Source organism: Pithys albifrons, chromosome 4, assembly GCF_047495875.1.
Source record: "Pithys albifrons albifrons isolate INPA30051 chromosome 4, PitAlb_v1, whole genome shotgun sequence".
Lineage (NCBI taxonomy): Eukaryota > Metazoa > Chordata > Aves > Passeriformes > Thamnophilidae > Pithys > Pithys albifrons.
Window position 1 is genome coordinate 6101860 of NC_092461.1, and position 24692 is coordinate 6126551.

The 24692-nt window shown below is 43.9% G+C and overlaps 1 protein-coding gene across 1 annotated transcript in view; it reads right to left on the minus strand.

Moving 5' to 3' along the window:
• BMP6 (bone morphogenetic protein 6) overlaps positions 1–24046 on the minus strand; it is a 91711-nt gene extending 67665 nt beyond the window's left edge. The window contains exon 1 of the mRNA XM_071553283.1: positions 23188–24046. Coding sequence (XP_071409384.1) covers positions 23188–23611 — 424 coding nt within the window. The 5' untranslated portion in view covers positions 23612–24046. The remainder of the gene's footprint in view (positions 1–23187) is intronic.
• Positions 24047–24692: the final 646 nt, after the last annotated feature.

The window sequence follows — 24692 nt, forward strand, 5'->3', positions numbered from 1 at the left end:
ATTTATTAGAATTAATGAAAAAGACACATCTTACCTCTAAAAGTCAGAAGTAGGAGGGTTACTTTGAAGCCAAACTACATCTGCTCACTAATAGCTAGTAACTCAGACTCCAAAAATCACTGCAAGCAAGTGACTCCTAACACTTCCAGAAGAAGAGGTGAGGAAAGGTCAAGCCCGGGCCCTGCCCTCCAGCCACCTGCTGCAGCAGGGTTTGAAATAATTCTATATTTATGACAGGAATGCTCAGACTGGTGTTGGGAAGGGGAGAGGACCACACTGGCATCCAATTCATCCCCAAGAAGGATGAGCTAAGGACAGGACAAGAGATGATCTGCAGCACCCACAGCTTAAGAGACTTTTCCCTGCTTCTTGCAGGTGTGGTTGAGATTAGGTTGGAGCATCACCAAAAGTCAACAGCAGCAAAATTATTGCAACTTTCTTTGTGTACTTGTTTACTCTCTCAAAGAATTGTTTGTGAGGTAATTCATCATCTCACAACTCTCAAGAACACTCTTTCAATTTCTTTAATGCCACCACATACCACTCCTTCCACAAAAAGTGCTGCATTTCTGCAATGCTGTACCAGCTACCAAGAGAAGCTCAGCAGCAGCCTTGCACCCCAACTTGCTCACACAGCACTCCTGCACTCATTTACCCATCCACCCAGGAATCTGTGCAGAAATGTTCCCACCCACTGTTCTCATCTCTTTCACCAGTCCCACAGTTCTCTCCCCTCCATCCTTGACCAATGCAGGCTCCTGGCCCCAGCCTCTGGCCACTTTTTCCACTCCAACCTGGTTTATCACTGGTCTATTCTCACTACCACAAAACACAAATGTGATTTACCATCCGAGATCCTCACTGCCACGTATTTCAGAGGAGTCCACACACATCCACACTTGCCCTGACACCCCCTTATCTCTCATCCAGCAGTTCATCAGTGCAAACCACAGTTTGAAACCAACACAGAAGGCAGGCACACTGTGAACACTGGCTGGACTGTGGGGGAGGTGACTGCTTTCTTCAAAGTTGAGAACAGAAAGACTCAGAAACAAAACCCTAAGAATGACACTTAAGCATCTACGTAATCAGGAGGCTTAAATGGTAAAATCAGAGACAGTAAGGGTGCGACGTGGCACACAACCTCCCACACTCACCCACAAAAATGTAGCCATCTCAGAATTACTTGATCAAATTACAAGCCCTTGCATAGCTGAACAATGTTCCTCCATGAGGCATGGACTGTCTTCAAATGCTGCAGAAAACCAGAGCTAAGACAAACATCAGTATTACTCTAAGAAATGGGAATGTATTTTCATTTCCAGTCGTCTTCGGCAACTTTTGTCCATTGTTCAACTTTCCTCACCTCAGTGACTTCACAGTATGGACATCAAAATGACTATTCATAGGAGGAAGGACAGAAAGCCCATCTAGCAGACACGGGAAGAATGTGCTCCTTTTACCTGCAAGAAGCCTATAAGCTCCCCTGCAAAATGCACCACCAAATGCAAAGTCATCCCTACAGCCTCTAAAGATGTCCACAGCAAACCCTGTGGACAGAAAATGACAGGTTACCTTCACCTCAATGACTCTGTCTCACAAACCCTACATGAACTTATGCCATCCTCCAAAAAAAAAAAAAAAAGAAAAAGAAAAAAAAAGCTTTAAGGGAAAAGGTTTCTTTCTGTCTATATTTGGGCTTTGCACTGAAATAGAGATTTGCTTGCTCTTCTCCTCTTCAGTTGACTGACTTGATCCCCTACCCCCAAGCTCTTCAAAATGAGTAGTGATTCTGTATATTCTGCTGAGACCAGACATCAATATGGGTCCATCTCTTGACAACAGAAATGATCCCTCTGCTCTCCATCAAGCAGAGAGTTCAAAACATTCATCCATAAGCAGATATCCAAGTTCTAAACCCAAACATCACCAAAGTCTCATCTTTTGTTTGTTTCACCAACCTAGAAATGGTTTCCATGTACACATGCCTCCCAGGGACAAGGAAGTAAGATTAGGTACAGATGATCTACATACATATTGTATACACACATATAAACTTTATCCAAGTCTTATTTTTCCTAAAAAAGAAAAAATAGATCTCAAAATGTGATATAAACACTCTAAAATGCATATTCCTGCATAACTGATGTACAACACACTGTTACTTATTTAATGGGGGTAGCCACATGTTTTTCTACATTTTGTTACTCTGTCCTCCACCCCTTTTGTTATTCCTGTCATCCCATCATGTCCTCTTAGCAGTCAAGGGCAGAGCTGCTTTCTCTGTTATGTATTGGTGCAACGCCCAGCACAGACTCCTCACTACAAACTCCAAGCCCTGCTGTAAAAGAAATAGCAATTAAACCCATGAATAAATAGATAAATTTCTGAAGAGAATGTACAACTTACATAATGACACAAATTCACAAAAATGCTGTTTTCGTGTCAGTCAGCACTGCAGACACCAACTCCCTTGAGAACCTCCATATTTTATAGAGCTTTTTACAGTGCCCTCGGACAAGAGTGAGAGGATGACAGCCCAAAGCCAGCTCATAATCAAATGCAGATTTACCTATGGAGCACAGACCAGAAATCAGCAAGTTCCATTAGAAAACAGCTGGGGAAACAAAGTGAGTCTTGGTGCTAACAAAACCTCAGCTCACCTGAATTTAAAATAAAACCCTTCAAGAAAAGACTCCTCAGTTAACCCATCATTTTTTTATTACCGGTATGTAGGACACTCCCTGCTACAAATTCCTGCTTCTCTGGGTGGAGACTGATCACTTCTGAGCCATTTCTTCACTGAGTCTGAACCACCCACATCTACCAGGAACATTTATTGTGATGAATAGACCTATTAATACCAGCTTCACTCCACCCTATACTGCTTCAGAGTATGGAAACTCAATGGATGTATCTGGTTTTGGTTAATATGCCATGACTCTCAAGTTTTACAATGGGAAGGCAAAGGAAACACATTATTGTATTTTATTGTAGTATTTTGGCACATTCTCCATAAACTGGAAAATTCAATGTATCACGGATGTAATTCACAATTCACAGCTTATCAAACCTTATATCCTTCTTCACCCTTTCCACCCTTTGTTCTTAAATCTTCCCCTTTGTTCTTAAATCCTTGCTAGGAGGGGATAAGAGCAAGCCTTAGGTCCTCCCAAGCTCAAGTAAAAAACACATCCAAAATGATGAGGAATTGACAACATTATGCCAGGTTTTGTATGGAAAAATCTTTCAGGAGCAGTTTTGAATGTGGCATGGACTTGATCTCACCTCACCTTTAAAATCCTGGTCACAACTAACACTTATGGACTCCAGAAATTAAATGCTGATTTAAAAATCAAGGTTATTGCAAGCTGAGGAAAATCCTATGCAGGGGTCCCCTCAGAAGAATCACACACAAAAAAGGTAATGGTTTAGATTGCTGTGAGCTATTCTACTATTACAGATTGCAAAGAATATAAAAATAAGTGAAACAGGACAACCATGGTAGCAACAGAGCCAAGTCCCGGCACAAAATTGGGGAAGATGCTGAACTGCTTTAGTTATGAAGCAAAGGTCGGGCACACTAATTAGGCCTAAGAGGAGAGAAACAAAAATGCAACAGGCTTTCAAATCATATACACCTTGTTTAATGCCCAATTCCTCAGGAAAACCAAAGAGTGAATTTCTTCCTCCATAGGACAGCTGAGGCTGCTACAAGGCAGGAGTCCAACACCACTTCGAGCACTCCATCAACACGCCTTCTTGACAGGGATGCCCCAAGGACAGGACCTCAGTGGGGCTCTGTATAGAAATCCTCTTATCAAAGTTCCTTGTCTGTCTCCAAGGTGCGAAAAATAAATCACTCACTTTTCTAAGTTTTCTGCCAGTACGGGAGATGCTTGAAGGCCACCTCCTCAGGGAATAAGGACTTTTAGGCAACACATTCCAGAACAACTTCATTTTCACCATTACTGGCGTGACAGGATCCCACCTCTTCCTCCCAGCAAACTAACTGCCTAACTGCTTTGGCAACTCTTGCCAGGAAGGCAAGAAGGTAGGAAGCAGAGAATACTAAATGCAGGGAAGGGCAGGAGGAGCCACCACTGTTCCATCTACATTTCAGAGCCACAGAGACCAGCCAGGACCTTAGATGAGGGAAGAAGCAACATTGCAATGACTCCACTTTCTCTAGCACATCTGAGAGTGCCATTAGCACAACTGGCCCACAGTCACCAAAGTTAGAAAAAGAGCAACTGGATGCTCATGAGGAATAATTGAATAACAATTTAACATCTGAATAAACAGAACAACTGGCAGAATGACCATGGTCCAGCCACACATACCGATGGGCACCAGGCTGATCTCCGGTGCTTCTCAGCACTGCCGCAGTGGGGAGAAGCTTTGAGCTCAGGCTGGTTCCAACGCAGACCCTGTAAACAGTTTTGGGACACTTCTTGGCAGAGCTCTTCAATTTCTTTTAGACCGCTGGCCCTCGCCAGAGGCAACTATTGGGAGGCCCACAAAAATTGAGTTTCCCCTCTGTGTCAACTGACGGAGGAGTCTTCGCTTCCTGACCTCAGCCATTGTATGGTGCTACCTCCTGCTGTCACAGAAAGCTGCTGTGTGACAGTAAGCAAGCTGACACCTAATTGTTAAATTCAACCAAGAGTTTTAATTAAGGGAAGAGTGTCTTTAAAATAAACTCTTAGGAGGCTTTGGCCCAAAGTCAGGAAAGCACTTAAGTATAAGCCTTAGACTGCCCCCAGTCAGGAAAGCACGTGCTTAAGTGCTTTCCTGAATGTAGATATATTCCTGTCCTGGGGCCTTAAAAGTGCTCTAAATAATAAAATTTATGGCAATTTGACTTCACTATTTTCTTGAACTATTTATTTAGCCATTTCTTTAGAAAGAGTAGAGTCACTTAAATTTTGTATCTATTTAACAATCCTTACTGCTTGCTGATTGCATTCCAAGAGACAATCTGTTAATGCTGTTTAAGTTAAACTCTAGGGTATTATTCCCCACTATCATGAAACTGTCTCATTTTCTTGAAAAATATACTAATTACTCCAGTTACCCTCATACAGGGTACCTACTGGCCACATACCACTTGAAATAATTTTGCATGGAGATGGACATCTTTGAGTCCATTCTCCATCATATACATCATAAGGACATAAAGTCAAACTTTCTCTAAACAAACATCGTGTCTGGGATGTTCAGTGAACAATGACATTCAGTCACTGCTTCTACAAATATTAATGCACATATTGTTATACCAGTATAAAGGTCACAAGTCAGACCACAAAGCCAAATTCCAACTCAAGCAGATCCTTCCCTCCCAGCCAATACATAGTACCTGTGTTTTGTATCTCTCACAAGCTACCTCCAACACCTTCACACTGCAAACTTTAGATTTTCCTGATAGAAAGCTGACAGTGTTGAGCAGGGGAAGAGAATGTGAGCACAGCATACACACATCCACATGAAAAACTGAAAAGTGTTGAGGGTTTTTATCCTATTTAACCACTGCTCCTGCAGTTGCTGGAATGGGAACCTGAAACTTGGGAAATGAAGACAGAGGTGTTGAATTTGTCAGTACTCCTACAGGACAATAAAGTGGGAGGTGATCATTATTTTTCCTGTGCTTTTTTAGCCCATAGTTACTCTCACGTGACCTACACCAACAGCTTGAGCCCTTTTTCCTATAGCCCTGTGAAGCACCAGGTATTGACCCCAGATAAAGAGCTTCAGTGCTTCTGGTGGGGCAAGAGCCTGCTCATTTCTGAGTTACTAACTCTCTCCCATGCAAAGGCTAAGACCAGTGAGGAAATTCTCCTCAAAATCAAAGCAGCTGGAGGAGTTTGCATGTTGGGTCTTTTCTCTTCCCTCTGTAACACTGAAAACAGTCCACATCCCACCTGGGAACACCACCCAATAATTGCTGCACTGCTGTGGGGATCCAGAATACCAGTTACACTACTGATCTCTCCTGCTCCCAGCACATCTTCCCCAGCAGCTTTCAGCTGTAGGTGCTGGTTTTAACTTCTTTGCTCCTACTTTTTTCTCCAGGGCAGCTGGCAGGAGTTCTGTGACCTGTGAGACATGAGGGAAAACTGGAATGGTTTTCTGTGGAGCTTGCTGGACAAAATGCTTACAACTTTTTTTATTTGCAATGACTCTGAAGGTCCTTGCTAATCCTGATGTTGATTTACCTTTTCTGTTCAGACTTGGAATTTTTATGTGTACTATCACTGCCAATAAAAGTACCAACTGTTGTACCTTACCTTATTATCTCTGTACTCCAAGCACATAAAGAAATGCCAAAGCAGTAGAAAAGCAGGACATTTAGGTGTATTCACATAATCTGCACAATATAAAAAGGTTTCCAAAGGCTGTAAAAAATCTGTAGGATGAATTGTCCTCTGGCTACACAGAGAAGCAGGTGAAAATATGGGTGTCCCAACTGTGACCAGCAGGTCCATAATTAAGAGAATACCACCTGGAGACACTTCCTTAATTTTCTCAAGTGGCAAGGTTAACAAAATAAAGAAGAAAGTGGCACAAGCAGAGTGACTTAAAAATTAGGAAAAAGCCTGTCAAGATGAATCACGCATCATGGTCATATAAAGGAAATGTCTGCTTGCTTTAAACTCCAACATAATTGGTTTCCTCTCACCTTCCAAAAATGTATTTTAAAAGGAAAAGAATATTTATGGCTCAAGCTTAACCACAACCATTTTATTCATCTGTTGTTTCAGTTTTTCCTTAAGGCTTGAGTTTAAAGACAACACTAAGCAGCCTATTCTCAGCAGCCTTTTTACACACCCTACATTTAACGAGAAAGAATAAGGATCATTACAACCGAGTTTTCTAGGAGAGGGCATTGCAAGAAAAGCAGGGCAGCATAATTTCCTCAAAATTCCCTCCTGGGCACTGCCTGACACAGATAGTTCACCCCTCACTCCAGCAGAGAACTCCAGGAGATCTCCTGGACAAAGAGGCTTTCAGGACAAATCTCCTGCCCCTGTGAGCCTTGTCTCCTTCACACAGCTCCACTCTCACAGCAATGAGGCACAATTACTAGTGTTTACATAAGTCTGAATCATGCAAACTAGGAAAGATGGAATAAGAGGTAAAATAATCAAAAGCTGCATCAGCAATAGCTGTGGTTTCAGTCAGCTGAAAGTATTATTTTTAGGAAACCAGAATCTCTTAGTCACCATCCTTCAAATTCACTTGCCTGCAAAGGCAAGAGCCAGGACCCTCTTTCTGGTGCTCTTCATTCCTCCTTCCCCAGTGTTTCTCCTCTCCTTCTGCCCACAAAGCCACATGTGTGTAGCCAGCCCAGGTGATTGGCTGAATGTGAACCACTCATGACCAACTGCTGCATTTGCTACAGCACTGGTGGGGTCTTCCAAATTCTGCTTGTGATTGTATCCAACATTTTAAGGGTTGGATTTTTTCAGGGGTCTTCACCAGTTGTGCTGCACGTGAACTTCAGCCTCAAATAACCAAGGCAGCTGCCACAGCTCAGCTGCCTCAGAAAGCACTACAACCATTTTTTTTCTCCTGGAGTATATCTTGGGTTTATTCAAGAAGAAAGGGCAGAAGTAGCAATGTGTGCCCTTAATGCCACATATAGTGGCAGGCAAATACCCTGCAGCCCTGCCAAAGATGGTTTGATTTGCTGGATAATTGACTTAAAATCTTGAACTGAAATCTGGGATGGCAGGTCACATGCAAATCTGCTGAGCATTCCACCCTTTATCCAGCTTCTTTGCATCCCAGCTAGACTGAACACATCCAAGTGCTCAGAGGAGCCCTGCCTGCAGCAAAGAGCATGGCAAAACCAGTGGACACCTCTGCTAGGACAGCGCTTGAGCACATGGCAGATAGTGCTAGGACAGCAATAAGGAGAATTCCATCAGAAGACTGTGGCAGAGCACTGGCAAGGTCTTCTTCAGCAACAAGCTCTTGTCTCTATGACTTTATGAAGTGACTTTTCCCACCTGAGACCAACCTCCCATAGGCAGGAGGGCAGTGGGGCAAGAAAATGCCTGAAATGGAGACAAACCATGAATCCCAGGAAGCAAAGTGAGCAACTCCTTCCAGGCCACTGTGACCTGGGCTTAGTACACAATCCCTAACCTCAGCTGTGTTTTTTTTTATATGTGCTAGGGGCAGGTTTTGTTGTCCTAACTCCTGAAATAGCATCAGTGAAATCCATGGGACTCTGCAGACGGCAGCCTTTTCTCTAGGTAACTGCTGCCTCTGAATCTGGCACAAGGCTGCACTTCCAGCAGGAGAAACAAATTAGAAAGCCACTGTTTGATATCAAAGGCTTCACAGTTTCTTAATAGTCTTTCATATTTTTTCTTAGCTTTGTAGAGTTTCAGAAAAGTTTGTTAATTTTAAAATAATATGTTTATTTAACAATGATATTTTTCTTTCTTCTAACTGCTGGGAGAATCTGTAGAACAAATCCAGGTTTTCTTCCATCTCAGATTGGTACAGTCCAAAGCCAAGAATACATATGTTGCTAGCTGGAAAATAAAGTGCCCTTGATTCCTAACTTTATTTTGGACAGTTCACTCCAAGTTATTAAAAGCCAAATTCAGTAGTGAGAAAATATATATAGCTTCAACTGTTTTGTGTGGGCTTAAAGTACTATTTGCTTTATGAGTAAGAGATTCAATAATGCATATATTTACATAAAAATAGTTTTGACATTTAAGTTAACTTCTTGCCAAGCTGGTGCAAAAATGAAAATGTAAAAAGCATAAGCACAGAAATAAGCCCCTATACTGTAAGTCTGCGATTTACAGGTAATTTTTTTTTTACTTGGCAATAATACCTGAACAGTATTTTTTATAGCACCAGACCTAGCCACTCTGAGTCAATTTAGTGTTTATGGAATGTGCCAGACTGACAGGTTAAGATTTAAACTCTCAGTGCCAGCGTGTAGTTGAGCTGGCATAGGGGTGAGGAGAGTTACAAGAACCTGGGCCACTGATAGACCTTGCAGACATGACAAAATCCATGATGGCATTCCTCCATTATGTAGCAACACAAACACCCAGTTATTTCTCAAGCCCAAAGAGGCTTCTAAAGAGGGTGGCACCAACATGTGCTGTTCAAGTGCATGAAGTGAAGCACCTACCACAATTTGAAGCCCCAGCTGGCTAAAAAAGGTCCAAAATTTTCGAAGCTGTTCAAAAGACCAGGTCTACCTCATAGAAAAATTTAATATTGCACACTAGACATAGATTACCTGCCACTGAGAGCTTCTAGGCAGTTTGTCAAAGCCCCTGGGACAGGACCAGCAGCAGAGAGCCAGGAGTTCATGGAAACTTGCTTTGCAACTGCAGAGAGACCAGGATATCTATCTTGGTGTCAAAACCTCCCAGCAACACATGTGCAACAAGCTGGCCAAGGACCAAGCAAATCACTTGGCAAAAAGCCCTCACAGGTACCACCACAGAACTGTCAGAAGTGAATCCTCACATGGAGCACACAGACCTCACTGCCTCAGCCATCCTCAGTGCACTATGCTCGTACAAGCATGTTGCTCTGGAGGGTTCCTTAACAACAGCTCCTCTGATCAGCCACACATAGTGATTAATATTCTGCCTCATCTATTCCCTTTAGCTTTCTCTTTTGTCAAAGCCAAAGAGGAAAAAGAAACCTCTTTAGCACTCAGACAGGTGATGCACAACATGCTGTCAAGTGCATTACTGAATTGCATTGTGGCAAGCCATGGGAGGCCTACCCTGCCAGATGTGGGGATGACTGCACAGCAGTAACCAAATAATGGATGCAATGCACAGAAGAGATTGGAAACCATCTTTTCTACTACAGTAACCAAGATCGTTCTTTACTTTTTTTTTCCCCTAGAGCAATTAGTCAGCTCAGGGATGTCAAAACACACAACCAGGCCATAAGACAAATTACAGCGTTAAGTGCTGCTACTTTGCCAATGACCTAACAGGCTTGGCCCCAAGATTTCTAATGTTTGCAGTCTCATGTTCCTTGTTCAGTATTGCAGTACTTCTAAAGGCATTTTAATTAAGATGAAATGACAGGCAAACCTACCTGCATGAATCCTTTATATACATAGACAAATAACAGCAAAGATCAGATGACCAAATCAATGACACATTGGTATGAGAAATATAAAATATATCTAATACACATATATTCATCAAGCCTTTGCTTACTGATTCAAATCCTTTTGCAAAAGTTCATGACAAGTAGCTCATTAATACTCTGTCTCAGATAAATGATCTGGCAATCAAAAAGCAATCCTTACATTCTAGTTACCCTACAGCATCATAAATAGATGAAAATATATAAACAGAAACAATTAATCAGAGCTGAGGATAGACTTGATCCTTATTGCAGCCTCATATGTTACATATTTTTTCTGCCGTGATCTCACTAGCAATGCATCACTGTTTTTAACCACTCTGAGCACTGATTCTACGTTCAGCAGCTGTGTTTGTTTACAGGGCTAGCAATTAGCACAGGACAAATGGACTTCATCCAACTGAAATTTTATTTTGGCATTTTCCACTACACTTCACAATATATTGGTCCTCATAGACCAATTATGTATTTGCCACTGACGCTGGCCAAGGAGAGTGAATAAGCAAAGATGGTGCTCACTAATACTGCACAGGGATGCTTTTTATTGCTCCAAACACAGGCTCCCTAATTACTAAGCACAGTTAGTTCAGACACTTGTAGCCAGGGAAGTCCACTACTGTATTGTCTGTACTTTTATCACTAGGAGCATAAAGAACATCATCATAATCCATCCTCACTTTTCACTCTGCCAGTTCAGTAAGAGCAATGAAATGCAACGATATTTTATATTTAAGGGACTTGCCCGTGCCCTTCACACTTGTAATCGAGATCCCAAAGCCAATTCCAAAAGACTGTAAACCAGACTCAGCAAGTCAGCCCCATCATCATTTTCCATTTCAACATCCATATGCTTTTTCATAGGCAGGTATTTAAAAACAAACAAAGAGCAGCCCTATGTACTTTTCATCTCCTTGACCATTTCTTTAGCCCAGAGCTGAGGAGGTGGTTTGGTTTCCCCCATTCTGTTCTGGACTAAACAATTAAAAAGGAGTTACTGAATTCACTGGGCCATGGCAGCAAACACTCCTGCCTGAGTTCTCACACACCTGAAGGTAAGTATAATTTTAAATGTTTGTTCTAGTTATTCAGGATACTTTTGTAAGCAACCCCTATTTATGCTAGAACTCACACAAGAGATAAACACAGCATGCATTAAGTTGTAGTTTAGAAACTGTTTACCTTCTTTCCCCCTGATAAAAATACTCCAGTATAGAGAAACTACCAAAAATTCTCCAGGGCACCAAACAATTTCTCCAGCCAAGTATCAACTATTCTGTCAATTAAACCAATAAGCCCTGATCAAGTACCTCACTAGAGAAAATAAAGTTAAAACTACTATGAAACTTCTTGAAATATATGTTTTCTTGGAGATTGAAAAAGTCCAGGAACATCTGAAGGGCATTTTGATTCCAAGGGACCGCCTCTCACTACTTTTAACTTTGTTTTGTGCAACAAACTCTGATAATTTAAAATAATAGTGATGATGATGGTGTTCTGACATCACAAGACACATGAAGAACCCTGTCAAAGTAATATATTGCACTTTGCTGTGTAATTATGTTATGCTGGAGTAGAGTGTTGGAAAACTTAGTATAATCATTAGCCCAGCTCTGAATGTTTTGATTGCCAGACAGGTTGTATATGATGCAAATATATGACTCAGAAATGATTTCACATAAACATTTTGGTAACAGTAATCTGACTCATAACCTCCAACATAGAAAATAACAAGCTGCACAAAACATCTGTGCGCTCTGAGCAACCCCAGCTTGTAGCAACCTTCACAAGTCACAGTACAGGCAAACCAGAGCGTCCTATCCCTGAGGACCTGAAGCCGAGAGGCGTTAACATTTACCTTCCCAAAAAGAGTTAAAGAAGGAGTACAGAATGCTGTCATTTCCACCAGGGATTCCTGGCAAAGAGCTATGATAGTTGACACCATCAGATAGTCTGTCCAGTGGGCATTACTTTGGTTAGGTCCACAATTAACAGGGTTAAGATGGGAGGAATAATTTGTTGCTATTCCACCCCAAAGCTTCACCATGTCAAGTATGATACAATGCATAATTCTTCTTCTATTTATTTTCTCATTCATTAGGAGATGGACAGCTTCTTTCATGACCCCTTTCTGAAGACAAATGTGCAGTCTTGAGTGACAAGGAGGATTTACCGTTTGTTATTTCAGAGGAGGTTTGCCATGTTTATTCTGGAAAGTGCCATGAATTAATGAACTATCTCTTCAAGCCTCAGTGCGTCGGAGCTGCCAGCTCTCTGGCTGCCAGAAGCAACAGACTGTTCTGGGACCCCATAAAATTGTTTTTACTGAGACTAGTGATAGCAAAAGCATCAGGCAAACCCAATCCCAATAGCTCCTGAAACATAAAGGAGTCATTATACCCACTTTAGTCATTACACTGCATTTTTATTGGGGAATTCTCAACAAAACTATCAGCTAACTCAAAAGAACATCTGCTATTAGCTTTCCTGCAGCATGGACATTACCAAAAGTCAACCAAACCTTTACTAGGCTTTCCCATGGTTTCAAGTGAAATGTGGTAGCCTGTGACCACTTTCATTTTTCTTATTTGGATCCTCATGGATGCCATGTACAAGAGGCACACTTCAACAGGCATATTAAAGCCAGAGCCTGCGGAGATGCTCATGCTACCACCCACTGCACCTGAGTGACTCTTGTGCCATTCAATCAGAGACTCAAAAGAAAAAGCTGCTCTCTTGCAAAAGCCGTAACTTAGGGGATGCAGCGGACATCATATGGAAATGGGCATCTGGTGGTTGTGTTCAGACAGCACCCACAGAGATCAGAGGCATTACCAGTATTCAGCTGCTCACAAGCATGTCTGAAGAGCCATGTCCTTCATGGAAAACAGTTGCAGAAGGCAACTGTGCAATAAGGATGAGCAAGGCTCACAAGTGGGAAGTACTAAAGCCTAAGCCAAGTAGAACCTGTAGTCTCCAGATAATTTGTGCCCCAACCTGAAAACCAACAGGTATCAAGCAATAAGACCCTCCTGTTTCACCAACTCCAAGAGCCACTGGAAGACCTGCCAGGTCAGTAATACAACACACAGTTTCATGGTTATATTGCAGGGCTGGAAGCAAGAATTTCAGAGACCTCATCACAGCTCTGGTCCAGTCACACCCTTCAAGCCTCAGCTAAGTTATTTGGAAAACGAGTATAATAGTGTTTTACATTCAACAAAACACATTGGGAGACTTCAATGCTTATGAAGTGTTTTGAGGTTCTGAATACAAGACAGGGTAGTATCTTTATGATGTCTAGCAAGTATCAAGCATTACACATCCTGCAGAACGGAACATTTTTGGACAAGACAGCTGCTACAATCATTAAATTGTAAAAACTATCACATGCAAGAGACAAGACACAGACATTGCAAAGTGAGAATCTGTTGTAGTGTGTTAAACAAATGCAGTTTCTGTCCAGCTATCTTCCACAACATAATAAGTTGGAACTTTCTTAAATATGAGAACTTTCTTTTTTTTAAGTCTCCCTTCTTTTCCCTCCCTTCCCCCTCAGCCTTTTTTCTTTTGTGGGTTAAAAAAGAAAAAAAAATTGAAAAAGCAAGCCAAGAAATTCACAGTCACCAAAGCCTGCAGAACATACAGTGAATTTTGGCAGGACACGCATGTTTATCCTTTTCATATGCTGTTTAAATTATTTTTATAAACAAGTCATTATCTTGCATAGCCACTGCTTGGTCCCTTTCATGTCAAAGATGTTTGATGTTACAATAATTAAGCAAAAGGGTCTGCATGCCTGAAATGCTGTCTCAGGATGACTGCTTGTGAGTGAGAGAGGCTGCTGCTTTTCTAAAAGGAAGGGTTTCTTTGCCAAGCTTCACCATTTAAGTTGAGCACCTGGCTTCTCTACTTCTGGATCAAATTGTTGAGCAGATATTGAAACATAAACTTCAAACCAGGCTTAAATTTTAAAACTATGCTCCTATTATTTAGCATCGAAATCATGCACACGAGTCAAGGCTTGCAGAGAAGCCTCTCACTACTTGCATGCAAATGGTTTGAGGAACCAGACTGAGCACCATGATGAAGATTCAGGTACATCAAAAGCTTATAAGGCTTCTTCCTGCACCAAGAAGTGTGTTTATCGTGGCTGATATGGACCACACCACCAGCATGGGCATAAGAAGCAAAGAAATGGTGGTAACTGACAGAGCAAATGCTTCCTCCTCTTTTCTTGCAGACCATCTGGTGATTCGACCCCTGCTTTTCTGGATTGTGCCAGAAAGAGCTTGTGCCTCTGTGACATGAAGAATTAAAGGTCTAACCACTTCTTTATTCCCTGATACAGAACACTAATCCAGATACTTTTACTGCAGTTTGAAAAGTATGGAAGGTAGGCTGCAGTAAGTGCTCACATTGAAAAAACTTTCTATTATTACAGAGCTTACAAAGACAAGGGTAGACAAGTCATTTGCATCTTGTAATGCTCGTTACAGTTCAACATTATTTGGAGAATTTTATTCCTTGTAAAAGGACTGGAATTGACTGCTAACAGCTTTACTCTTCAGGCTTAGTCTCTCAAATGGTCTAGAAAGAACAGGAGATACAAGGATGCAAGAAGAAACATCTGTTTCACATCAAATCTGCCGACCCTTTCCTGTCTCCAACACCTTTTGCCTTATGGGTCCAACTACCACAACCTGCCTTCAAGCTCTAAATGGTTCTCATTTCTTGAGTGCTCTTTGTTGCCTAGTGTGGAGCTAAACACTTGTGCTTCAATAGACATTATGTCACCCCTTAGCCCTTGTACAGAGTGTCTAATACCTTGACCACCTACACCACATGAACCCAACCCTGTAAGTGACCAAGATAAGAATGCTGCATCTGCATACAGCAGTGCATCTGTAAGCATAGCATATGTTACAATAAATTGGGGCTCTCCATTTGACAAGATTTTGGGTTGATCTTTAAAAAAGGGCTTCAACTAGCTGATTCATACATTTCTCACACTGCACACAACCCTAAAAATACACAGAATAACACATCTTTGGAATACTGTTTGCAAAACATTCTCTCATTTACTATCAGGAAATTCAACTCTTCAGAACAAGTGTTAAAACAGTCTTGATTAATTTGTAAAGCTATTCAAGCCATGAAGTACATATGCACATTGAGTATATTTCAAATACTGTGCTTCTGTTTTCATTTGCAAAATGTTTTTATTTATACACTAATATTTGACCTATGAATGTTCCAAGTTTATATGGAGCCAGCTGTTCTAAATTCTGGTTATACTGAGCATTCGTGCAAAACATCAGGTGATATCATTGGATATTTTTAAGGGGAAAGTTCACAGGAAAGCAGTTATGTATTCTTGTGATTAACACCACATTGGATCAAAACAGTCATGTCTAGCTCTCTGAAAATAAAGCTACTGTTTTAGTTAGCAGAACACTTCGGCTCTGTCTACATTATCCTTTCTTGCCAGAAGTTCCCACTATTGCTACCACTGATTCAATTCTGTCATTGTGCTATGAAGAACACTGCAACTTAAAATGAGCTAAAGGCAGCACTGTCAAAATCTTTCTGCCCTTCGCAACAAAAAAAAGTCACAAAAAAAAGAAAAAACAAACAAAAGCAACCAAACAAACAAATCCACTCCAAAACTCGACCCAACACTACAAGAGTGTCCAAGAAATACCAGCCCCCAATCCATAGCAGGTTTTAGGAATCACAGTCCTTTAGGAGGTATTAAACACCCCCGCAATCCCACAGGGACTCAGTTTCTTTAATTAAGCTTTTTTTCTCCTGAAAGAACCCTGCAGCAGCTGCAGCCCCATGCCCTTCCCAAAGCCACTACCTTGGGAGTCTGCTCCAAGTGCAAAGCACAGGGCCACACACAACTCTTGGGGGTGCTGCTGCCAGCCACCCCAGCTGCAAGTCCTGCAGCCTTGCAGAAGGCACCACTCCTCACCCTCTGCCAACCATGACTGGAAAAAGGAAAGAACTTGCTGAAGGGTTTTCAGGCACATCTTCTCACTCTCAGCATATCATGGCTACACAATCTCAGTCCCAAGTGCCATCTTGACACTTAGAATGACAGGTGGGTTGGGATGGAAGGGACCTTCCAAACTCATCCATTTCAACCCCTGCCATGGGCTGTAGACCAGGTTGCTCAAAGCCCCATCCAACCCAACTTTGAACATCTCCAAGAATGAGGCATTCACAGCTTCTCTGGGCAACACATTCCAGTCTCCCATCACTCCTGTTGTAGAAAATTTCTTCCTTATATCTAAACCATCCTCTTTCAGTCTAAAACTGTTGCCCCATCAAACAGGGAATCTGTGTGTAACCCAACACCAGCCTCCAAGAATCACATGCACAGAAGACAACTTTCCAGTGCTTAACCTCCATCTCCCAGGCTCTGAGATCTGATGCTTGCTAAAACAAATTGGAATCTCTCAACCATGAGCCGTTTCTTCATTGGGGTGATAGTGTTTGCTCTCTGTTTCACATTGCTATGTAAATGGTCAAATGGAAATGCTGAGTGATTAGTAGGTGGACTGCACTTAACTGCATAACTGTGCATCTGTGGGACACAGCAGACACACACAATGGGACTGTTTACGCCCCATGTAACTCATACCTTCCTCTAACTCCCCACAAGTTAGCAATGAGACAAGATGACCTAAAAAGAATCATGCCTCTGTGGCATGGAAAGTCTAAACACCATCTTCCTTCCTCCTTAATCACAAACACCGCCTAAAAGTTTATATTTAAAACTATGAGAGAGAGTGTCATCACTGCAATGCACCGGGCTAGACCCAGCAGGGATCTGCAGTTCTTTGGCAGAGGCACAAGCAGTCCCAGCAGGAGCTCAGCACAAGACATCCATGACAGCTGCCCAAATGATTTTCTGCTAAAGTTGTGTTGAGCTGGAAGAAAATTACCAAAAGAAAACCTTTTTTATAAGAACTGCTTTAATTTGAATTTTGTCTGAGGGAAATAACTAGGAAGTTCTGCTTTTACAAAAAGTAAAAACAAAACAAAAAAAAAACCTCCCACACCTGGGTTTCTAATTCAAAATGCAACTTTTCAGTTATTTACAAGTAAAAAATTTATCTTGAATTAATCAAGACTGGTTTGGCAATACTGGCTTTTTTTTAATTACAAGAAATTGATGCTGTTGCTGCTGTAAGAAGGACTTCAACATTTCACACAAATTTAAGACTGTAAATTTTCAGGCTCTGAGAAGCTATCACAAGACAGAGAATAGTCCTACTAATGCCACACAGTCTGGTTCCAGTAGCTTAGTCTAGATGACAGTCAGACATGGATACATTGCTTACACAAACATGACCCTCCACTCATTTCAACAATACAGGTTTTGAAGAGCAGTTTCTCCAGAAACCACACACCTTCTAGGGCTCCTGGTCAAAGGCAGAAGGATGACTACAGTCCCTCAAATTCCACTCCAGAGGAACTGAGGACTTCTAAAAGACCATTTGCCCTTTCTTTAATCATGTCATCAGGCAGCTGTACACTAGGAGACAGCTCACAGGCAACGACTACTTCAAGGAGATGACATAAACGAGGACCTTTAGCAGCATCAGCTGAACAGCAAATGTAAGGCTGCTCTTTGACACTTGGGAATCTGTCTTGGCATCAAAGCCCACTATACGAGGTTTGGCAGGAGTCAGTGAACTCATTCCTATCATCAGCTTCATGGTTTCTAATACTGGCCTGCTCTGGACACACATGGAGGATGCTGCTGACACACAGAGCGAGTGAGGCTGTACACAGCCAGCTGGCAGCACAGCCAGATCTGCAGCATCACACACTCTGGTTATCCCCTGTGTGTAGATGTCTTGACCTTTACAACACATGGCCAAGAATATAACAGATGGGATGACAGTATGAATGGTACAGTTCCACCAATCTAATCACGCAACATCCCTGATACACCTTGGTTGCCTAATTTCATATCCCCCAACAGCAAGCGTGGTACCAAGAGACAGGTGGGCTGATCAAATCCTTCAGATAAAAAAATTCATCTGCTGTAGAAATGCATGTAAGGATCCTGAAGCACTGCTTCCCTCTTGTGAAAAGCCATGCAGAACAAAGGCATACTGCTTGCCCCTAAGGTGCTATAGATTTGTGCAAAATTATTCCTAGAAGGAAATCTGGTAGGTGACAGCTGTCATAAAGATGAAAAGCCTGTTTGGAAGACATCATATCCATAAGATGCTGGTTTATAAGCAAGGGGAGAGAGAGTATTTGTATAGCAAGTTTTACATTTAACTCCAAGCAGCTCCCTTGCACTGAAAGGGAGCATTTGCACCCCAGCAGACACTTGAAGTCTTGCAGGTAAGATGAGGCCTTCCTTCCAAAATACAGAGGTGCAGCAGTCCATGCTGTTACTCTCCTACAAAAAGATACAACGCTGAGTAACCAAGCACCACACCCCAAAAGCACACCTTTTATGATCCTTATCTCTGGAGCACTGGATGGGTTCAGACTTCTCCTGCACAGCTATGCAGCTGTCAACAGCCCAAAATTGGGCCACGGCAGAAAACCCACAAAGATTGCCATTGAATTCCTCATTTTTGAATGTGATAAGCAAATGTCTTTTTTTGGCCTCAGTCCGGATGCCAGGATAGGAAGGCATGAGGTGAGGACCAGGAAGGTTTCTTCCTCCTTTTGACACAGTGCTCAACAGCATCTTTAATCACACAAGAACAATTCTGGATACAGTTGAAGTAGCAAAATTTTTGAGAGTTTTATTTTCTGCTGCTACCCATGGCATGGACTACTCTGAAGACACCAGCCAGCAAAACAGAGGACAGAGAGCAGATCCCCTTCACATCAGCACTGATGTGCCAAGACCAGGGAGACTTTAGATCTGCCACAACTGCTGACCTTAGTCTGCAGTTTGGTTAAGCAGTGACTCCTCATCTCCCTGGAATGAGGAAGAATGGGGTTGTTGTGAGGAACTGGATACATCTCTCACTAAAATGGTAGTAAAATATAAGGATACTTGACAATCCAGCTGCCAATCCAACATCACCACCTCAAGAAGGATCTCTATACAAATCCCAAATTGTTTTGCCCAAGAGATAACCCTATCTGGTGCCATGAGAAAGATACATTATTCAAATAGGAAGTAGTAAGAGATGTTATTTTCCCAATAGTACTGTGTCAAGACATGCCACACATTTTTACCAAAACTGTTCTTACAAGAAGAGATTAAAAGTTTCCCAAAAGCACCTGCTGGCCCACAGTGCATTCCCCTGCCCCCAGGCCCACAACCCTGCCATACAGCCAGTCCCATAGCACAGAAACTTGGTATCCTGTTTGGTTGATGAATGCCAACTAAAGAGATCTCACACAGAGATGTTTCCACCTGTGCTAGTTATCCAAATGTCCTGTGTGAGAAACAAGAAGGAACAGGCACTTTTCAGGTGACTCATCCTAGTGAAAATATCCAAAATAGCCATTTTAGGATAATCTTCCCAAAATAGGAACCAGGTTTACCAAGGACAGATTATATTTTCTGTGAAATATTTTTTTGGCATCTGACCTGATAAATTAAATTTATTATTTAAATTATCCAAACTGTTTTATACCTTATATGTGATTTTGCTTGTAATGGGGAGAAAAACTTATTTCTACTCCCTGATGCTGCTCTTTGAGTGCTTCATAAAACAAAGTGCTAAGCAACCCCTAGAAATTCTGGATGCACCAAGCTCCCCTGGGAATCACTCCCCACAGCTTGCAACTCAGAGAATACAGACATCACCAGGGAGGCAAGATAAATCCCAGACTCTCCACTTCAAAGACTGATGGGTTTTGTCCTCCCTTTAAGGCAGTAACTCTTTGTATCTAGAGAACCTCCACAGCACTGTGCTCCTCTTTTTCAATTACAAAAACAAACAAACAAAAAAACCCAACAAAACCAAAAAACTCAAACCAAAACAGAAACCATCTCCGAGGACATCACCACCTTTGAGACGGAGACAAGCATGCACTGCCTGAATAATGCAAGACCTCACCAAAGTCTGTCAGCTTTGCAAGACCCTGCCAAACAGAACTCGTACCTTGAGCACATACAGAAACAGCCTTCCCCAGATAGAAAACACATCTGCTGAATCCCCAGACTGAAGGATGTATGTTGGTCAGGAAAGGCTGGAGAACTGCACATTTAAGATCAGCTGTGACTATGTAAGCTAGTGACTCTTTCTGGGCTACAGGGCTGGAAAAATTAAATGTACTTTTAAAAGAACATCAACACCTGCAAACTTTCATGACTAAGTAGGAGTTCTCTGCACAGCTGACCTAGATGATAGTTTTCCGGCACAATGAGATGCATTAAACTTCTGCCTGGTTCTGTGCTGTAAAAGAAGCAGTATCAGTACCTGAAGGCAGGTCAGCCACACTGATTTCACAGCTACACAGCCGCATGCACCTGCAGCTGATATACCCAGGTGATACCATACACTCCTCATCCTGACAGAACAGCAAGGGCCCTTCAGTAATGGAAAAAAAAAAGTGTTTAAGGTTGAACACAAAGTTTTAACACAAGTCACCATAGGAATGGCAACATGCAGAAAACCCCAACTAAAATAATTCTGGCAGTGTCTGCTTATAAGCAGACCCCAGACATGGGTTTTCAGAGTTGCTTGACATATACTTCATTGGAATAGTCAGTGTGCTCGAGATTAGGAAGTCTTCCCTTTCTGCTGTGATCCCACCATCTTTTGCTGCATTTCTGACTTCATCTAATAAACTACTTTGACAGACCACAGGTTAGCTTTCTCCTGTCACAGCTTTGTTTTCTATATTGGAATACAGCCTTAGGCTTCATCTAGTTTTCTGACATGAATTACTGTTTCATGGAAAAGTGTCAATACACAGGTGAAATACCCCCAAAAAATCCTGACATGTCACAGAAGCTACAAAAAAACTGCCAAACAGCTGTTCAGTCTCAGCCCATCGAATTTCCAACATTCTGGTAATAAACAATCATTCTAAATGACATTATGGTTTATGACTCGGAATTTGGAAGTTGATGAGAAATTTCTGCAGTTGATTCATGCTTCCTGAGACTCATAACTAGCAATTCAACTACACTGTTTTACTACACTACATGAAAAATTTTCCTTGTTGTTACATAAGTGTCTCAATCCAAATTATCAGAACTTATTTGAATCATATGAGTGGGGCGGTGTATTTTTAAAAGAAACACATAGTTTCAGGTCTACCATCCAATACTACTCTCCTGGCACTTTATAGACAGCTAAATATCTTTTAAAAGACCACATGCTCACACTTCTCCCTGAAATCAGCTCTTCTGGGAGCTGCCTAGCCCCTTTCAAGCACCTTGTTTTATGTCCCTCAAATAAAATATGCTGTGGGGTTTGCTTACAGGCAACTACAGCCAGTACCAACACTTCTTAAATTCCCAGCTCCAAGTATAGGTCCTAAAAGGCCCCAAGGCAAAGAAGAGAGATGACAACAGCAACAGCAGCAGCAGCTCTGTATTCAAAGGACAGGGAGCTTTGGGGAGGCTGGAAAGGAGAACAGAGCTCTTTGGACTTGAAAACTGTACAATATTCTCAGGTTTTGAGCTGGACATAGACCACACTGGTTTCATTGATGGATGATTTCAGGATGTCTCAATCAAAAGCATCAGAGGTGTAAGATGTCACCACCACCTAAACATCCCCAAGCTAACTTTAAATAAGGCATCTGAGACCCTGACAGGTACACATGCCCAGTATGTCGAGCCAGCTGGGCTCTGCACTCCTCTAAGGGCTGAGCACCTAATGCAGCTCAGCTGTGCCCACACGTGTTACAGTCACCTCGGTTACAATGTAGACAAATCCTTCAACAACTGTTTGCAGTGCTTCTGACCTACTACCTGATTTCCATCAGGTAAAAAAAATAATCAGCTCTTGTTCTAGATACATACAGCACGTACAAAGCTATTGAACACAAGTGCCATGCTGGGAGCTCAGAGAGATCTCCTGCTGCAGTAGCATAAACCTGCTCCAGATGAGTAAACATAAAACAAATACTCTTGATTTTTATAAAAAAATACAAGCTGTTCACAGGTGTTGTCATTCCCGTACACAGCTCTGGCAGCACGAGTGAAAATGCAGTTTCACTGACCAGCTGAGACACTTGAGCTTCACAGGAATTCCCTAAAAAAAGGAACTGCAATTTGCCAACTGAAATATTTTCATTCTCCACATTAGGCTGAATCTAATTACACTGTTTCCTTGCAATTGCATAGTATTAAGGGCTCTTTTAAGTGAAAAGCTTAAATGGCTTTCCCACTGAAATGCCCACCTTGGAGTATCTCACTGACAGAGTCATTTGTTTGAAGAGCAGGTGGATGTCTAACAGAACTTATTTCAAGATTTTCACATGATACAGGTTTTTGTCATGACCCTGGGTGCAGTAGCAGAATAACCTACACAGAGTCACATTATTCATCACCACACTGGCTCTGATCCCCTCAAATAAAAAGAGAAGATGAGGACACCGTGGAGCAGCGTGGATGTGCTTTGTTCAAGCCACAGAGGCATCTGTGCGCTGTTGCACCACGAACAGAATGAGCGCTACCTGCACTCCGGCATGACCTCAGCTCTGCTGCCCAGGAATCAGAACAGGGGGAGTTTAATTCTGAGAAACGGACTCTGACCACTACCATCACAAGACTATTAGAGAAATAATCACTATATTCTCTTCCTTCCTCATCTCCCCCCGCCCACCAAAGTTTTGCATTCCGTGTCACGGTGTTTTTTTACTGTTTGCGAGAGATTTTGCCCATCCCCAAAGTGAGCTGCCCTCCTGTCCGATACCAGCGCAGCCCATGGTGGGTTGCGACCAGCAAATCCCCGACCCCGTCGCGCCCCGCTGGGGAAGAGCAGCTCGTCTCTTCTCCCCAGGACAGGCATATCCGCGGGACGGACGGACGGAGGGACGGGTGGCTGGGTGGGCTCCGCGCATCCCGGCGCTCGCTTGCTCACTCACCCAAGTTGACGAAGCTCATGACCATGTCGGCGTCGTTGAGGAAGGCGCTGTCCTGCGGACTGGGCAGCGGTGGCGGGGCGGGGAGCGGCGGGCGGCCGCCCCGCTCCGCGCTGCCCTCCGCGCCCTCGGCCAGGGAGTGGTAGAGGTCCAGCATGAAGCGCGGAGCCGCCGTCAGCCGCCCCGGTGGAGGGGCCAGCGGCTCCCTCGACAGCGGCCGGGGACGGTGGGGCAGCCCCAGCACCGAGAGAATCTCCCGCTGCATCTCCCGCTTCTCATGCGACTTCAGTCGCCGGTAGAGGAAGCCCGAGGCGGCGGCGGGCGGCGGAGGCTCCCCGCCCTCGGCGGGCAGCGCGGGCTCTGCGGGGCGGCAGGCGCCGCTCAGCAGCGCCCAGCAGCAGCACAGCCAGGCCAGCCGGCGAGGCATGGCGCTCGGCCGGGCGCGGGCAGGCGAGCTGCCCGCTCCCCGCTGTCCCCGGGGGCTGCCCGCCGCCCTCCAGCCCTGCCCCGCGGCGGCAGCGGGGATCGGCGGGGGGCGGCCGGGCCGGGGATGCTCAGCGCTCGCCCCCGCCGCGCATGGCCGCCCGAGGGGCACCGCGGTGCGGACGCCCCCGCTGCCGCCTCTGCCACGGCCGCTCAGGTGCGGCGGGGCCGCCCCCGGCCCCGTCCGGCCGCTCAGCTCGCCATGCCCCTGCCCGGAGGATCCGCGCCGGGCCGCGGGGGCTGCGTGCGGGGGGAGAAGGAGCAGGGTGAAGAGCTGCAAACTTTTCCCGCTGCCAGGGAGCGGAGCAGAGCGAGCGACTCCTGCAGCGGCAGCCCCGGTCCCCGCGGGCTGGCCGGAGCGCGGCTGCTGGCGGCGAAGACAAATCACCAGCGCGCCCGCCTCTCGGCGGGGCGGGCGGCCGCTCCTCCGGGGCGGGGAGCGGGCGCAGGTAGCGCGGCCCCGCGGGGGCGGGCGGGCGGAGCAGGTTCAGAAGCGTCGGCCCCGTCGGTTGTCATCGGTCTGGTGCGCTGGGAGCGACGCTCCGCCGAACAGCGGCACCAGCCGCCTCTGCTGTACGACTTGTTTCGTGTTAAAGGGAGGATTTCGGCCACCCCTCCTGCCACCCTCGGGTGTTGGCTATATATATTTAGCGGGTGGGGGCTGTTTGTCTTGAAAATAGGTGGAGCGCTACCTGTTCTAAGTCTGAAAAAGTGTTACAGTTTTCTTTAGGAGGTTACAGCATCCTACGCAGCTTTTTCTGGAGTATCTTGCAGAACTGAGCATGGAGTATTGGTAAACAGCTGGGTACAGGTATCCCCTTCCAGCCTTGAGCGATGGAGTACCTGTCTGTGTCGTGTGGGGCAGGTTATACTGCCATAAAAGAACATACCCGCTCCTATAGTAAGGTTGCAGCTCTCATTTCATCACTTCCATCAAAGAGGCGGGGGGTGGGGGTGGGGAATCAAACCCACCATCCAACACTATAATAAGAGCACTTTGGCTGAGAGAGAAGCAGCCCTTTCTG